General features: G+C 43.9%; 3 protein-coding genes and 1 long non-coding RNA gene across 9 annotated transcripts in view; 1 reads left to right on the top strand and 3 right to left on the bottom strand.

The window, feature by feature from the left end:
* Positions 1-2,313: 2,313 nt before the first annotated feature.
* On the bottom strand, positions 2,314-6,460 carry CREBZF (CREB/ATF bZIP transcription factor). The gene is made up of 3 exons (XM_075742434.1): positions 5,459-6,460; positions 4,714-4,791; positions 2,314-3,354 (listed from the first exon to the last, which is right to left on the bottom strand). Exons 1-2 carry the CDS (start codon positions 6,382-6,384, stop codon positions 4,743-4,745), a joined length of 975 nt encoding a protein of 324 aa, XP_075598549.1. The 5' UTR covers positions 6,385-6,460; the 3' UTR covers positions 2,314-3,354; positions 4,714-4,742.
* A 459-nt stretch (positions 6,461-6,919) lies between these two features.
* LOC142599943 (uncharacterized) lies at positions 6,920-16,654 on the top strand. Its single transcript, XR_012833442.1, has 5 exons — positions 6,920-7,159; positions 7,878-11,324; positions 12,740-12,907; positions 15,521-16,151; positions 16,253-16,654. It is a non-coding gene; the product is annotated as an uncharacterized LOC142599943 (long non-coding RNA).
* On the bottom strand, positions 8,580-10,948 carry CCDC89 (coiled-coil domain containing 89). The gene is made up of 2 exons (XM_010298716.2): positions 10,829-10,948; positions 8,580-9,655 (listed from the first exon to the last, which is right to left on the bottom strand). Exon 2 carries the CDS (start codon positions 9,646-9,648, stop codon positions 8,581-8,583), a length of 1,068 nt encoding a protein of 355 aa, XP_010297018.1. The 5' UTR covers positions 9,649-9,655; positions 10,829-10,948; the 3' UTR covers position 8,580.
* SYTL2 (synaptotagmin like 2) overlaps positions 12,836-17,293 on the bottom strand; it is a 62,505-nt gene continuing 58,047 nt past the window's right edge. For all 6 annotated transcript variants that reach the window (XM_075742442.1, XM_075742443.1, XM_075742441.1 and 3 more), the window contains 3 exons: positions 16,644-16,743; positions 15,689-15,894; positions 12,836-14,687 (listed from right to left, as the gene is read on the bottom strand). In XM_075742442.1, coding sequence (XP_075598557.1) covers positions 14,542-14,687; positions 15,689-15,894; positions 16,644-16,743 — 452 coding nt within the window. In that variant the 3' untranslated portion in view covers positions 12,836-14,541. The remainder of the gene's footprint in view (positions 14,688-15,688; positions 15,895-16,643; positions 16,744-17,293) is intronic.

The following is a 17,293-nucleotide window of genomic DNA, read 5'->3' on the forward strand; positions in this document are numbered from 1 at the left end:
ACAAGAAAAAAATCCCATTCCTCAGTGGTTTTTAAGACCAATATTTGTTTCTAGCATAGCTGATGAATATACAAATATGTATTTATTTTAAGTGTTCTGCATTTGTCGTGTCAAGGGTCAGCTGTACACTCCTTAGGCCAGAAAGATGGTGTGTTTATAAAAAAGGAAACTTTTCAATTGTATGCTGTGTACTTCTTAAACAACTGGGGGGGGGGGAAGTTCTCAAAAGTTAAAGAATGAAGACAAACTGCTTCAAAATTCAGCAGGACACCAAGATGCCATCACAGTTAAGTTCTATCACACGCATGAGAAGGAGTGCCCTTGTGGAAATCTGGAACCACTCCTGTTCTCCCCTTTGTAAGGGGGTATGGTGTACCTTGTAGCACACGAGAAGTCAGAGGATGAGCTTTTACCAGTTCTCGGCCTCCTACTAACTGCACCAAACTCCATGCAAACACTGCCTCCCTGTTTGAAAATCTGAGTTAGAACAGGTTTTAGTTGTCTCCCTTCCTCTACCGTTTTTGTAGAAATAAGCCTGTTGCAGATTACGGATCACAGCAACAGCTTTTATTGTATTCTTAGAAGAATGCAGGTGTCCAACATATAACCTATAGTGACCAGCTCTTGACTACAAATCCAAACTACTGCCAAAAGAATGCTGAGACTGCCTGTAGATAACAATCAACAGAAATACTAAAAAAAAAAGCACACATGTTACCTTCTGTATGGACCATTTTTGATGCTGATTCTCAATGTTACAATCTATTCCACAGCCCCTGCAATTGATACCCTCATCCCCCCTTGTACAGCACCCGGCATCCTCCTGCTAATGACCGAAGGCAGAATTATTTCTCCAAAAATGCATATCCCACTTAAACTGGGTGAAAAATGGTAGAATCGGCTACTGTCAGTGCACAATTTTACACAGGGTGTTCTTTAAACACAAAGCCCATTCAAACAACTCCCGTACCTAATATATCCCTGAGACATGTACAGCCTAATAGCAAATACAACCCTAGAAACAGAGCATTGTTGATTCCAGCAAAAAAACCCTCTGTAACTCCAAGCTCTAGAGAACACAAGTTTTAAAAAATCAGTAAATTTGCGAAAGGCTTTTGTGTTTTGCAAAAGATCTGTTTTACAGGGAAAACCAATTAGTTTTTGACAAGTGGCATGAGAAACCTGGTCATCTGGAAGTACCAAGAAATGCCAAACACTGGAATATGGTTCCCTGCATCTACTTTGGTATCATCTCTGCAGGCAGCTAGAGATTGCAGAAACACAGATTTGGGTTTTCCCTCTCAGATGCTGCTAAGCTCTTCAGAGGAAAGAGACATTAATTTGTAACACTGCTAGGAGTCACAGCACCGGAGTTAAACTGTAAAGGACTAGCAGAGAACTGAGCATGAAATTGTTTCTTAAATGCTAAATAGTCTTCAAGTGGCTGTGGGGTGGAGAAATACTGGAAAATGAAGGTAGCAGAGCCAGGAAGTTTAACGCTCACCGCACATGGTTCTACAGTAGGTACAGTTTAACAACCACAAACATCAGTGCTGAACGGGGCATTTTCTACAACTGGAGGCCAAAAAGGCAGAGCATGCCAGGATGCTTTTTACAGTGCTTGGAGGCATCCGTTACACTTTTACGCAATCTTTTCTGTGAAATGTTCCTTTCACTAGAATGCCTGGATGCTAGAAAGTCAGCAAGCTATTTTAAACTGCTCTCTACAAATAAAGCATTTAAGATTAACAGAAATCAAAGACTATACAGCGCATGGCTCACTCTGGAGCTTTAAAATTGTTCTGTCCTTTTACCACCCTCAAACCTTGTGTTACACTTACTCCAGTGTTTACTGTGGAAAGATTATGGTTTAGTGGCATATTATTAACCAGTCATTGAACTTCCAAACCTCAAAATGGGACCGAAAGGAGGAAGATGCCAATAGACCACAGACGTGTTTGTGTAAGTATTCTACTCCTCCATGGTTCATCGATCAAACATATGCACATTAATAAATTATTAAGAAAGAAAAACAACTGTAAAATACAAGGAGTGGTGATTCTCAGAAGTACAACTCTTATCTTTGGTTCAAGGAATAATGCCTTCATTTTGTTCTCACCACAAACTTAACTTGAAAGACAGATGAAAAGAACGTTTCTCCTGCATACCCTGATCCACTTTATCTTGTTTTCCAACGTCACCCACACAGCAGCAACAGCATCACCCCCTTTCTGTTTTCCCATTTTTTAGCACAAACCACTCAAAGCAAAGCATTAATAAGAAAAAGATGAAAAAACATTTGAGCCCATAAACTGAAAGATCAACAAGTCTGATTTTATTATGATATTGTATTCTTATCTGGATGGCACATAATTACAAAGAAACATTTACAATATATTTTCAAGTATTAAGTTATGTCATTTCAAGGCTTCCACTTCAAAAAGCTACATTAATAATACACCATACAGATAGTACAGTCGGTTAGAATTTCAAATAACTTCCTCCCCTCTATTTGGTTTAAATATGATTCAGTAGGCACTAGAAATGCCTGCAGCCACTTACTTTCTTAGGACTTGACCTTGTTCTTGTACTGGTATACATCATTTTGCATGTTAGAAAATCACCTACTCTCAGACACAGCTCGTGGGTAGTTTCATGACTAGAGTGATGTGCAGGTTCACAACAGAGACCAGAACTACGTCCCTGACCTCTACCGGTTAGCAGTGATGCAAAAAGAAAGAATGCATATTTAAGTTAACTTAAAAAACACTTCTACGCTGAAGTAACTGTAAAAATGCCATTGTAACGTCCCATACTCGCTACATTAGTGTTTCTCTTTTCATCAAGCACGTTAAACTTCAAAATACACCATGTTCATCACGTTTGAGCTAGGCAGATTGAGCCTAGGTTAACTCAATTATTTCCATTTTGCGTTATCAGTCAGTACAGGTCTCGATGGTTAACTCTGATTCCTGTGGCACTGGTATAACCCATCAGTTAAAGCAGGGTTACACAATTTAAGACTGAAACTTTGACCAGTCCCACTGATGCCACCACAGAGGCGTAAGGTAACACGTATCCCACTGAATCTCTTTTGTGCTGGCAATACACCCTGAACAGATGGAATTCTGCATACACTGGAGTAAAACCTGTTTGATAGGATATTGTCTTTTAAAAAAACATCTTGGGTGACAGCAAATGATCCCAGCATTCAATCTTTTTTTTTTTTTAACCAAAGATAGCAAAAGCCCTGTTACCTCTTTATTCTCATTTCTTATACTACCTTTTAAAATAAAGCAGGAAATGTGGCCAGCAGCTGGTCCCGTCTCTTCTGCCCCAACACAGCTGAATCCACTTTAGCATAAAGAAAAACAAGGATGCTAAATACACATATACTTTATCACACAGTGATGTTTCACAAAGAAAAATCAAACTCCTTTTATATCAATGAACACTTGATAGGGTCTAGCACCAATAAAGCAAATGACTGGGAGAAAACACTTTCACCTTCTACTTAGCCTTAAACATAACATTTAAGGCTTTAAGAAACAAGACTTCAGAAACACTAAAGAGAGTCTTTTTTTAAAAAAGAAGTTAATAAATGAAACTGGTTTAGGAAAGTCCATTCTTTGTGAAACCTCACTTTACATATTATCATTTTCACAATCCTTTTTCCCCCAACTGACATACACATAAACAACCCAAACATTATAATACAACTGAAAAAACGACCCACTCATCTTTTGTGATAGGGAGAAACACTGACTAGTACAAGAAAACACACGCTATCATTTGTCAAACTATTTTTCCTCCTATCTCACTTAATTATGGAGCATTTTTCAAATCATTAGCCTCAAGATACATATTTGCTCATCTCCAAACTGTGCTTAATTATATATAGATTTCTGGATACTGTAAGAGGCTAAATTAACAACTCCAAGGTAAAATTAAGCACATGCATATACATGCAATATCTTTAAAATTTAAAGCTACTTTGAAGTAACATAGGAATTTCAGTGTGCATGGCACAGAGATTTACTTATGGGAAGCTGAAGTAACGAGTTACTTCGATGCACTGCATTCTTCAAACCGCAATTCTTGTTAGAGGTCCATGCAAAAAAGTGACTCCTCTACATTAGGGTTCCACTGTACAGATATAACCAGTGTTCAGGTTCTGTTTAATCGGGCAAAACTCCACATCATGAATTAGAGCAAGCTAGAGGACTTTTTAAAGGTACCGTGCATCCCTAACACTAGACAGTATTTTAAACCAACAGGTCACAAATTCTTTTTTTTTTTTTCCATTTAAAAAGCAATTTACTTACACTTTTGGGACAGTCCCCTATGATAAAAGGCTGTAAATGTCACATCCCCCTTATTAGCGTATTTTCCCTTTTCAGCTCATGAGATCATTAGTTTAATAGAAAATTTCTATTTCGAATGGCATAATCAGTTTTTTTTTTTAAATTCAAAACATAGCTCATGTATTGGCTACTATGTGTATATTAATTTTAAAAAGGAAAAGAGGAAAACAGCTAATTAGAATGATGTGATTGTAATTTTCACTATTAAGTTATCATCCAGAGCTAGAAACATTTTGGCAGAGTAGGCCAAGGACCAGAGAAATCATTTCCTGAACCAGTCATTACAAGAGACTGGCATAAGCAAAGCAAGCTGTCTGATACCGCATTATGGGAATATATTGATCCTTACCAGGTTGCGAGGTGGAAAACGACTGTTCTTTAACCCCTACACAACGGAGCCTGGCAGGGCAAGCACCTAAAAGAGAAACTGTCAGAGAGGTTTTAATAGTAATGTATAACTGAGATGCAGTACAATTTTATATGCATGCTTTCTTTTGCCGATCATTACTATTTTCTTAAGTCTGTCCAGTGACGATGTCTTAATGAAGTTTTTGGTTTGGTTTTCTAAGCAAGCATTTTCGGCTCCTCAGGATAAGCAGGCTAGACATTATCTGACTCAAGACCGGGTAGTCAGTGTTATCTTTACTGGCAACTGTGAAGCGGAACCGAGCACACCTTCATGCGTCAGGTCGGCATGATCTTTTCACCCAAGTGCTGCAAATGGGCTCTGGCGGCACCTCTGCGTGTATATGCGCGTGTCAGTTTGCACGACAATTATCGCACTGCTGTATGCAGCTTTGCACAACTCTTATGCCAAACAGGCTCAGACCACTACCGTCCACACACCAGATTTACATGACCTTTAACCAAGGCCACCATCTGGCTCCCAATGTGCCGTTCAAGAGATATTTTTTTGTTACCCTGGCCACTTAAGCGCCAGGTTCCCCTCCTCTGCATCTCCCCCAATACCACCCCATCACCACTGTACTTTTTTTTTTTTTTTCCTCCGCACCATCGCCTGCTTCCTCCGCCACGACGCGAGGCCCCTAGGGGCGAGAACCCCACGAGTACTTGTAGCAGGTACTTGACCCTACATTTTGAAGGAGGCCGCTGCTCGCCGAGCACAGATGGAGCAGAACTCCACCGACACCTGATCCCGGTCCACGTGGAGGCAGATCCCGCCGGGGGCCGCCCACTCCTCCTCCGTCTCCGTCACCACCGCCGCCTCCTCCAGGCTGGGAGGCCGGGAGCTGGGCAGGGCGTAGTCGTGGTCGCTGCTCTCGCCGGCAGGCTGGAGGTTGTGGTGATGGCGGCGGGGGCTGCCCGTGTCCCTGAAGAGGCTGGTGCTGAGCTGCAGCCCGCCGGCGCGGATCCCGGCTAAGCGGCTCAGGAGCTGCCCTAGAGCGCTCTGGTTAGCCAGCACGGCCCGCAGGTAGCTGCTCTCCCGCTCCAGCTCTCGCAGGCGGCGGCTCAGGCCGCGGTTGCGGTCCCGCAGCTGCCGGTTTTCAGCAGCCAGGCCCTGGAGGCGGCTCTCCAGCCCCAGCACGTACTGCTTCTTCTTCAGCCGGTTCAGCCGCGCCGCCGCCGCCGCCTTCAGCCGGCTCCCAGCCCCGCCGTTCCTCCGCCCGGGCGCCGCCGGCCTCTGGCCCTGGCCCGGCGGGGGCAGCGGCTCCGGTTCCCCACAAAAGCAGCCGCTCAGCTCCGCGTCCAGATCCCAGTCCGGCCGGGCCGCCTCCAGCAGGTCTCCCAGCTCCAGCCCCGGGAACCAGTCCTCTTGTTCCCACACTTCCAGCGGGCCACCGGGCGCCTCTGGTTCCTTCTCCTGCCGCCGCGGCTCCAGGGCGCCCGTCTCCCGCCGCGGCGGCTGCTGTTGTTTGGGCCGCGCGGGGCCCGGATCCCCTTCCCCGCCGCCATCCCGCCCTCTCGGGGCCTGCCCCGCGCCGGCTAGCGGCCAGACGGCGCCCGAGGGACTCGCTCCGCCGGAGGAGGCGGCCAGCAGCTGGGTGAGGCTGTGGCGCATGGCGGCGGGGGCCCGGCAGGACGGGACGGAGCCTGAGGAGAGCGGCGAGAGGCTGCGGCCCGGCGCTCCCGCCGCGGTGCCTGTCGGGAAGCGGCACGCTGAGAGGAGGAGGCGGGGGGGCGCCTCACCAGTGCGCCCGCGCGCGGGAAAGCGGCAGCGGCTGTGAAGGGGGTGTGAGAGGTCTGTGTGCGTGAGGGGAGGGGGGTGTGGTGTGAGGGGAGGGGGGGTCAGTGGGGGGGTGTGAGGGGAGGGTGTGTCAGTGGGGGGGTGTAAGTAAGTGGAAGGTGTGTCAGTGGGGGTGTGTGTGTAAATGGAAGGTGTGTCAGTGGGGGGGTGTGTGTAAATGGAAGGTGTGTCAGTGGGGGGGTGTGAGGGGAGGGTGTGTCAGTGGGAGTGTGTAAGTGGAAGGTGTGTCGGGGGGGGGTGTAAGTGGAAGGTGTGTCAGTGGGGAGATGTGTGTGTGGGGTCTCTCACCCACAGACAGGGCTGAGGGGAGGGAAGGGGGATGTCCCCCAGGGGCAGTGGTGTTTTGGGGGCTCCCCTGCCGGAGCACGGCAGGGACTGGGCTGGAGGCTTGTGAGGCTGTTCTGTCACACAGCAAGAGGGTGTCCCCTGCCCAGATTTAAACTGTTTAGGTACCTGGGTTTAGGCTCTTGCAGTCACCGGAGGGAAACGGGCACTCCTCGCTGCATATCGACTAATTAAAACAGAGCAGTGGACTCAAGTCCTATCATAGTCCTTCCTCTCAGACCATGAGCCTAAGTTTGCAGCCTGGGTCAGTTGGTGTTTGCACTGTAGATGCCTGCATTTAGATTAATTAAATGTGCACGTGGGGTGGGCACATCGGGGAGGAGGGGGGGTTGAAAAGTAGGAGGATGTAGTCCGTAAAACAGATGTGGAATAACACTTGTAGGAGCCAGAATCAAAACAAAAGGCTGTGGTTGTGCAGGTGGTAGTAGAGCAGCACTTCTCACCTGGCTTTGTGTAGGGTCCAGGAGAGTCCAGGCAAGTCCAGAGGACAGGTCTGTTGATAGCTACTACTTAGAAACCACATCTGGCTCAGTAAGTCCTTGAGATGAACCAGTCACAAGCTGGAGGATCTCCAGGTCTTCTGCTTCTGGCCACCTCTGGCCACTTCTGAGCACTGATCTCAATAGATACCAAGTTTGAGGCAGTGCTGCTGCTTTGTAGATGCTCAGGACCAAGACCTACCCCAACAACTAGCTAAAACATTGAGTTACCCCAAGGTAATTTGGAGAACTCTTGAGGCAGCTGCCTCCAGCCCTGATGGGGGATGCCGTTTGGCACATCGTGGGTTCTTTTGTTGGAGAGTTAAAGAGCAGGAGCTGCCAAAATCATCCTTCTCAGCTGGGAGAGAGGCAAGAGAGAGCGGGATGCCTCTGTCCCGCAGTGCTGACAGAAAGGGAAAGATTTTTTTTGTCAATAATTGCCAGACCCTTCCATTTTGTGCATCACTGCTATTTTCTCTACAGAAAACACCTAAAACCCAGAAAACACTTACACTGGCAGAACATCTAGAACCTCAACCTGTTTCAAAGACTATTGAAATCACCTCAAAGACCTGACAATTTATTTTGAGCTGAACAGGGACATAAATAATGCTATGGCATTAAATAGGACTAAAACAGCTGTAGAAACCCACCAGACAGCTATACACATAATTTGCTTGAGCATCAGGTATTGTACTGTATTAGTTTTGACCTGTTAAGTTACTTCATCACGACTGTTCATGATGCAGATATTGCAAGGGTTTCTTTCTTGGAGCCTCAATGTTCAACCTCTGTTGAACTTCAAGGGAGACCTGAAACGCGAAAGGCTAAGGGTTGGACCTTTGGTCCATCTTGGGAAATAACGTGCTTTTAACTGTAAAAAATGAAAATCTATGATACAGCAGAGGTTAGGACCAAATAAATTAATATTTTACATTTTCCACCCTAATCTTTCATGTCACAGGATTAACTAGTTCAACAATCCCCATTCAGATGTAACAGCGTAGAGCTCTTACTTATGTAGAAGTGTAACAAAACAAAGGCTACGGAACAGTCCTTGGGGGGTTAAGCTGGTAATTGCTTTAAGAGACATCAGAAGGTGATGGTCTCATGGAAAGGAACAAAACGCAGTGGTGCATCACAGCAGAGTCACCTGCCGAGACGTGAACAGAGGAGAAAGCTGCAGTCATGCTGTAAAATGACGGAGTTTGACATTCAGCGCTTTTTCTTTAGTCAGTAGATCCATACTGTGCTTTCTGTACGCATCAAACTGCAGCGAGAGTTCGTTGTACGCCTGCTGGCTGCTTTCGAGCTGTCGTTGGAGCTCTTGGACCTTCAGATCATTGTCTGCCACCACTGCCCCTTTCACGAGGTGCTTTCCTGCTCTCTGCCTGGCTTTTTCTGCAGTCTCCAGCTTCTTCTCCAGCTGCTGAATTTCCCGTTGCTTATCCTGCAGGGCTTTGCCCCTCTCTGCGGCCAGGATCAGTAGTCGTTCCTTCTCCTCATTCGCCCTCTCCAGCTTGGCCTGCAGCTCGCTGCCCTGAGCTCTCTGCTGACTTTCTGTGTGCTCTACCTGTGCGACGGTTTCTCGGTGCTTCTCCTGCAGGCGTTGCAGCTGGTTTTTTAGCGAATCGACTTCCCAGGCGTGGGCACTTGCCTGCTGGCTCTGAGCTTCTAGCAGCTCGTTTTCTCGCTCCTGGGCTCTGCGACTCTCGTAAGCACGTTTCTCCTGTAAGGAGTCTAACTGCTGCGAGAGCTTTCTGGCCTGGGCAGCGAGCTGGAGCACTTCAGCTTCCTTCTCCATCACAGTCTGGCTGAAGAGCGCTTTGTTCTCCTGCCGCAGGCGCTTGTTCTCCTCCCGCAGCTGCATATGCTGTTTCCTGTGTTCGTCCTTGAACTGGATCATTTTTTCGTGGTTGTTGGCCAGATCCGTGAAGCGCCGCTCCAAATGCTGAATCCGTTGTGTCTGGGTTTTCATTTTCACAGTATCCTCTGTCCTCAGTTTCTCCAGTTCCGTGTTGAGCTGCTCCAGGACTCTGCAGCATTTACGTGCATCGTCTGCTTTTTTCTTTAGTATACAGATAAGGCGATGCTGTTCTTCTAGGCGTGAACGTAGCAGAGCCTTCTCACTCTTCTCCTCTTCAGGGCTCTCACAGAGTTGCTCCAGGCCTTTTGTCAGATCTTCCACGTCTTTGCCCGTCTCTGGATCACTTGTGGGGTCGGTCAGCCCTGCCTGCCTCTCATCCTGAGCCATGGAGCCCCTGTCTCACACAAAGATGAGACAATTTTATAGTGACCATTTCTGTTAGTGACATTCAGCATAATTAAAAAGCTATGTGGCCAAGACCGCTGCGATAAGCTGGTGGAGTTTCTCTAGAAGTCCAGAGAAACCGTTGTGGGGGGAGAGGACCTCCCAAAACCCACAGAAGCCTGCAGCCTCCTCGCCTGCTTCAAAGTCAGGCGGGCTGATGAGACGGATGCCAGGCTGATGATGCAAAAGCAAAGAATGTAGGCTTAGTATTTATGCAAGCCTATTCATTTGCTGATTACTAGCTTTGCTAATTATTCCTTCTCAAAGCCCTGTTGTTGTAGCTACAAGAACTACTGTTATATTTAGGTAAAAAGCCTGTAAGTGATAAAGCTGTAAATAATTCCTTAAGCAATCCTTCTCTTCTGCCTTTATTTTCTCCTACAGATCTAGTATTATAAATGCAAATAAAACATTGAGGGTTACATCAAACTTCTAATTGATTGATAAGATTTTAATAGTATATTGCTCATTAAAAATAACTGAATAGCCTTATGCTGCGCTCATCTATGAATAGAATAAAAGATCTATAAAATGCTAATAATTACTGAATGCCCTGTAATACAAAGACTTTGTGCCTGGCGAAATGGTTCATCATTTGAGTTTTGACACTGATTTGTTCAATTATTTTAAAAGTCTGGTTCCTCATGTAAAAATAAAGGCAATATTTATATTACATTGGCACCAAAATCATTATTGGTGCCTAATCACACGGCATGAAAAGTTAGCCTAAAACCAATCTATGAGTTTTTCATTTAGACCTGGAACTACACAGCACGTGAAACAACGTGCTTATCATCGGGTTTTGTGAATTCCTGGGCTTTGATGGGAGATAAAGGTAGAGCGTGGGAAGGAGCCAGCTCAACAAAGGATAAAAAATAACGAGCAGCCAAAATGAATCCAAGCCTGTGAAGCGCAGACGGTTTCAGAGCTGCGCAGCGGCGCCCGTCGGCAGGGACGCTACCTCGGTCTCTGCCATCCTGCACCCCCCACCGCTGCTGCTACCCTGGATCCTGCCAAAACAGCGGGACATAACGGAGGAGAGCGGGAAGGTCTCAAGGGTTTAGGCTGTCCAGTGGAAACACAACAAAGAGCAGCGTTTCAGAGGAGAAAGATGTTTTCTTACCGGGTGTTTTCTTTCCCCGACTGTTTGTTGTTGCTCCTGCTGCACGGTTTCTGTCTCCGTGGAGATGAGAGGCCGAATCCAGTTGCCCAGAGCTTGTGCCTTCGTCCCGGCTGCTTGGAACCAGGCCAGCCCCGCTCCAAAAGCACCCAGATTTGGTAAAGGGAAGAGGATTTCCACAAGCCTGAAGAACTCCTCTCTCAGCTTGAACCCTGCATGTGCCAGAAGAGATCACACAGCAGGCTCCGACTTCTCAGAACACAAGGAAAGACACAGCCCTTGCCCTAAATGACTGGCAGCTTTATTCAGCAGTTAATAAATAATCTGGCAGATAAGATTGGGAAAGGGAAAAAAAAAATGCAGCTGGAAGGAAAAAGTTGGTGCAGGTTTTTCTGACTCCACTGGAAAAGGATATGAAGCAAAAAGGAGCGAGTGATGTGGGGAAAGGACACGAAGCAAACAAGACAAGGAGGACGTAGTACCACATCTGTCAAAATGGGTAAAATCCAAGCGATGTGGGTTGCCGCAGAAATGGGAGGTAGGGAAAGGCAGGGGAGGTTTCTGAACACACAGCGTGAAAGGAGACCTGGGACATGGAAGCACTTGGTTTATGCGAAGTAAAAACGGTGTAATTTAGAACACAGACATGCACGTACACAGACGTGTGTACCACCAAAAACCCCCAATCTGGGCTAAAGCAAAGATGAGCTTGTAAAGGGAAGGAAAAAAAAGGGGGGGGGGGGGGAAAGAGTTGTGTTTCTCTAGGCAAGGATGGATATATGCAAAGGGATTCTAGGAGTATGGCTGCTTTGTCACAAAGGGGAGCCAGAATTAAGAATCAAAGCATAGCTATTAATTTATCAAAATGCCCTTGAGTAACTGACTTTAAAGTTTTGGTTATAGATGACTAAAACTTTTTAACTGTAGAGCAAAGAGACTAATTTCTTGAAACTTTTTGTCCTAATCAACTTCATAAACTTGCAATTTTCTATCAGCCTATTATCAATCGGGAACATACTACTGTAGTTAGGAATGACTATGGATTCAGTGGGAAGCTGTATTTATGTGAACCACGCTCAGATGAATGTCAAAAAAAAATACCAATAATCTTTTCTTCAAAAGCACACTTTGCATTACTTTAATCCTGCTGGTTTATGTGATTAGACGCAGCCATTACCTTCAAGCACCTTTTAATAAATCAACATAATATCCTTCAGCAGGAGGTGAAATCATCATGTTTCTACTCTAATTAAATCCTACAACATGCATAGGGTAATCAAAGTGGTTTTTCCACTGATAAAGCAGCTTGATTAGTAATCTTTGCTTCTACTCAAGCTCATCTTGCCCAGGCAGCTTTGACTTTTCTTGTGTATGACAATAGTAAAAAAAGTAAAAAAACACAGGTACTAAAAGTCTGTTGAAGAGTATAGATCTGTATGCAGACTCCAGTGCAGGCTAACAATGGTAACATTTAAATATCTAGCATTGTTAAGCACTACTATACTTTGCAAAGACATTGCTGCGACTGCCTCTGCTGACCTCCTGTAAGTTTGGAAGCAAGAGGGAGACTCACTTGTGCGTGTGGTGACAACTACCCTTACAGGTTTACCTGGAATACTCTCCTTTTTCTGCACGTGCTGAAGAAAGGGCATTAAAAACTGAGGAGGAGCACAGAATTTTTGTACTAAAGGGCCCATTTTTGTTACTTAGATCAGTTTCTTGGTTAAGCTAGACGAGCACATAATGCTGCTGTGTCACTAGTTTATCACAGTGATTAATTACAAGTGCAGTGCACAAGGAAATCTTATGTTCATGTTGCTTTTTGAAACTTAAACTGAGTTTTGATTGATTTTGTGTAGTGGTAGGCAGTGTCTTTTGAAATAATGACAACGTGCTGTGTCTGTCTGTCTGTAGGACTGTTCAAGAACAGCGAGACAGAAGATGTTCTACTTGACCAAAAGCAAGGAGATTGACACTGTCACAAACCAAACATTTTATTTTGATGGCTGCCGAGTTTAACAATCAAAATTGCATACAGGATAGAACGCAGCAGGTGACACTTGCCTGCAAATCTAGTACCATGTAAGTACTACATTGTTCTGAAGTGTGATACGCACATTGTTGCCCAGCCGTTACTCCCCGAGAGTAACACTTTGCAGGTATCTGGCAAAGAGGGATCCGCAGCAGCTGCTGGTCTCATCCAGAACACCGGAAGCAGTAAGATATCAGGAATGACGACTGCTTTTGGCATTTGTAAACTCCACAGACCGCCTGGTTGATGAGAGAGAAAGCGGGTTCCCAGCAGGTCGAATAGCGCCTTTCCTTTTGTCCACTCATAGTGTATAATAAATACCAAGCAGCATTTAAATTTCTATGGTTAAATTAAGCAACTGAGTTGGAGCTGTGAAGAGCCCCCTTCTCCCCTCTGAGGTGCAAGATTTCACCAGCTGTTAGACCTACACAGCTGGAGCAAAGAAACAGGCATTTATTTTCGGAAATGTTTTCCATCTGCATTTTGTTATATTGCATGCTGAGCTACTGACATAAACCACTGGGCTTTAATAACCACTGAATTCCTATTTCACTTTAATAGGCTGTTTTTATTTAAAAAAAAGTAGTACATTTTGTATTTTATGCCTTAATCTTTCTTTAGTAGCATGCATTTCTACAAGTTACAAATTCCAGTCCTATTTCTTACACTGCAAAGCTGTCTAAACCAAGAACACCACCATCCCAGCATTCTCCTAACGGTGGCGCTGAAGCACAGACAAATTACTTTTGGGGGGAAAAAAAAAAAAAGAAAAAAAAAACCAAACCCCGAAAACAAAAAACACCAAACCAAGCAAACCCCAAACTAACAGATACAGGTACAGATGAGTACACTTTACAGAATAAATACCCAACATACTTGTCATCACTAAAATTGGCAGGCTTAGATCCTTTACAGTAGCATTTGAATTAAAAAAAAGTTTCCCCCTCTACGCCTTCAGCAGTTAAGAGTAAGGATTGTATACTAGCAAGGCAATTAACGCATATATAAGCAAACTTGTTATAACTCTGATTTTTTTTATAGTACATTGGAAGTAACAGTCCTCTGCACCTTGCAAGATAGGACATGGACAGTACCATTTCATGTAACACTTCTTTCATTATAGAAGCGACTTTCATATCTGAGAAATGTACAACTACAAATAAAGCAACTTTCAAAAGAAAAAAAAAATTCTTTGTGCTCATGTTCCTTACTGGAGAGATCTGACATGGCATAACGAGGACACAGACACATACTAGTGAGCATGAACAAAATGCAACCTGTTGCTATCTTATTAATAAAACACTTCAGGAACAACCCTGGAAGTGTACAGAATGAGTGACTTGCTCTTATTTTTTTCTGGTAATTTAGAGTATTTAAGGGCTCAGCAAGGCTTTAGTTAGGCAACACAAGCATCCAGGTATCATAGCTACCTCTACCACTGAGTTCTGCAAGTGCCTTCTTTCTTGAAGTCATTTTCAGTGAAAAGAATCCCTTAAATTTACATAATAATCTGCATGCAGAAGTTTAATTTGAAATATAAAGTGACATTTGGCAGCACAAAACCAGAACAGCAATGGGGCAGAGACTGTCAAAAGAGCTACTGTGTTCCTCTTCCAAGTTTCACGCCACACCTTTAATTTCATTCCCAAGGTTTCTTTTCGACACTAGCAATTAAAAAGCCACCTTATTTTGTCAATTTTGCAACCATTAGCATCCTGAGAGGTAGCGTGTCTTCTATCCATGTGTTCGGTGAGTTCATCATCTTCTCCCAAAGGGCAGTTTCATCTGAAGTAGAATCCATCCAGTCTACCGTAGTTCCATAGCTTTTGCCTAGAAAAATGTTAATTTTAAGCGAAACATTGCTCAATATGCTGCAGAGTTGAGAGCAGACAATCAAATTTGCCTGTCTTCTAAAACAATTTCACCTCAGGTAGCTGACCTAGTACTTTGAAGATCCAGTTCTACATTTTTACACTTGAACCATTTTGTCAAATACAATTAACGACAGTTTTGCATAGAAACTTTGTCATCTTTCTCCAGGCTTTTTTTTCTTGTTATCCTTACTGTCACAATCCCAAGGAGAAAGATGTCTGGGTGATTAACATCAGAGAGAGTTTAAGAATAAAACAGGACACTGATCTTGTACTGAAGTACAACCTTGAGTACTCTCAAATTCAAATTGAGATTTACTAGCTTAATTTGTATTTTAGGTTATTCTGGTGAACCATACAAGAAATTAATTTGGGAAAAGTAATTTTCTTGTATTTGCTTGAGAAGACTCCAAACATCCATCCCTCAGACTGGAGAGGACAATGAAAGGGACAAATATAATCATAGGGAAAACACAGAATTCTTCTATCTGCATATCTTATATTGCTCTTATGCTAAAAACTTGTTTGCTTTTATAAGCTTTCCTATCCAATGTCTTCAAATCTTACCACACAATCCTGATCTATCCTTTTATCTCCACCCAATATTGTCTTTACACCACATACCTAGTTTTTTGCATGCCTAAATTATCAAGATTTTGGGTGCAGGAATAGCATATTCTTGTACCTCAAACAGTGCCAGATGCAACGTATGGCCAAAGGTTTATTTCTAATTTGTCTTCTTACTTGTCAGTCATCCTAACCTTTGTAACACTGCTATTATTTACATTTCAGGATCTGTGCTGAAGAACAGGTTAAGTTACTGAATGAAACTCTTCAGTAAATAACTAACTGAAAGGCTGTTCAGTGATCTTTGCAAAAAGAGAAGAAATAGAAAGGAAGAGGGGAAAAAAGGAAAGACTGTATTTTGTAAATTAAGGATCGCTCTGTGTTGTGCAGTACCTGTTCCAAGGCCTATCCTGAGACCTCCCAGAAAGTGGTTGGCTAGTTTGTTGTGATCCCAGACTGTGAGTTCTATGCAGGCTTCCTTCAAATCTTCTGGTCTAAAGCCATCGTAGACCATGGTGTGGTTGAATACTGGATTTGTAGTTTTTGCCACTGTTCTTGTTTTCTGGCGACTTTTTCTGCTAGTATCTGGAAGAACAGTACTTCAGACAGAGAAAGCATCGTCAGTTTGCACTTGCACTGCACAGCCTGCATTGAACATACTGAACAGACAGAAACTACCGACTGACGGTGTCCTTTGCACGTTAGTATGTGACTGAAGATAACATGTATTAGCATCATGGAGGGGAAGTCAAAGGTCATATTCTCTGTCCTTCCCAAGACACACTGGCAGCATGTATCCACCCTCGTGCTTCAAAGGATGGAAGGGAAGGGGAGGTCAGGTGGGGAAGAGGCACAAGTGAGTTTATTTGCTGCATTATCACTAACAACACTGAAACCTTTTGGTTGCTGCCAGAGATTTCCCAACCGTCTGTTATTCTTGTCTCTTTACATTTTTAGACTGTGCATGGAAAGCAGGAGGAAGAAGTACAACTCACTTCTGTCCCCTCCCCTGATTTGCTAAGCTAACCCATACTCTCGCACAAACGCACTTTGTTTAAATGCAAATAAAAACAGGCACAATTTTGAGTAGCCCCTCCACCAAGTTACTGAGCGGCCAAAATGAAAGAGTAGCGATTATGCAGGAAGTTCTCCCAGTCTTACTTGGCAGTATATACTCAACATCTTGAAGTTGTAAGCCCTGCAGGGCAATTTGCATTACAATAAAGGAGAATCAGAAGCTAATTAGGTGGTTTTTAATTTGAATGTAGAAAAACAAAGATAAGATTAGAAAGCACAACAGTAGCATGATTAGGCCACCATGTTTGATGACTTCAACCACAGTTCTTACCATTTAATAAAAGAGTTGAGCCTGTTGCCTCTCAGAAGAGGAAGGTCATGGCATTCCTTCACCCAGATGTGGACCTCACCAGTAGGTAGAGTCTTCTTTCCTGTAAAAATAAAACAAAAGAACTGATTAAGCCTTGTAGATCTCCTTTAAAGCTAATTTCGATGATGCAGCAGTTCCTGCCAATTTGTAGAAGTCATATTCAGCGTAGACTCTCATTATCTCACGTCTTGATTCAACATTCCTCTCTGTTCCCTTGAAGCTGCAATCTTCATCCTATCAAAGCACTGCAAGATCACATCACCTCTGTATTCCTACAATGACTTTTCTTCTGTTACAACTCAACAAATACATGCTACTGGACTTCTCTTTCCAAGCCTCCTAGATAAAGAGACCAGCTTGTCCTCAGCCTATGCGATGTTAGCATTTATTGCTGCTTGTGCTTTCAAATAAGCTCCTTTGCGCTCTTGATATATTTGATTCTTATTGACTGACTGGATTAAAGACCTGGCTTCACTGTCAGATTAGCCAGTTATCAGCTGCCATACAAGATTAAAGCAAACAGATCATACTGCTATAAAATCGCTGCGTTCTAAATACTTATTGCTGTTTTCTACTTCTAATATTGCTTTAATTTAGTGTGTTGTCATTGT

The sequence above is a fragment of the Balearica regulorum genome, chromosome 1 (assembly GCF_011004875.1).
Source record: "Balearica regulorum gibbericeps isolate bBalReg1 chromosome 1, bBalReg1.pri, whole genome shotgun sequence".
Taxonomy (NCBI): Eukaryota; Metazoa; Chordata; class Aves; order Gruiformes; family Gruidae; genus Balearica; species Balearica regulorum.

What these genes read in the sequence shown, in the direction of transcription:
- CCDC89 (XM_010298716.2), bottom strand. Translation starts at nt 9,648, where the DNA reads ATGGCTCAGGATGAGAGGCAGGCAGGGCTGACCGACCCCACAAGTGAT.
- CREBZF (XM_075742434.1), bottom strand. Translation starts at nt 6,384, where the DNA reads ATGCGCCACAGCCTCACCCAGCTGCTGGCCGCCTCCTCCGGCGGAGCG. An exon ending in GCAGCGGCCTCCTTCAAAAT is followed by an intron (nt 4,792 to 5,458) that starts GTAGGGTCAAGT and finishes CCTCTCTGACAG; the next exon opens with TTTCTCTTTTAGGTGCTTGC.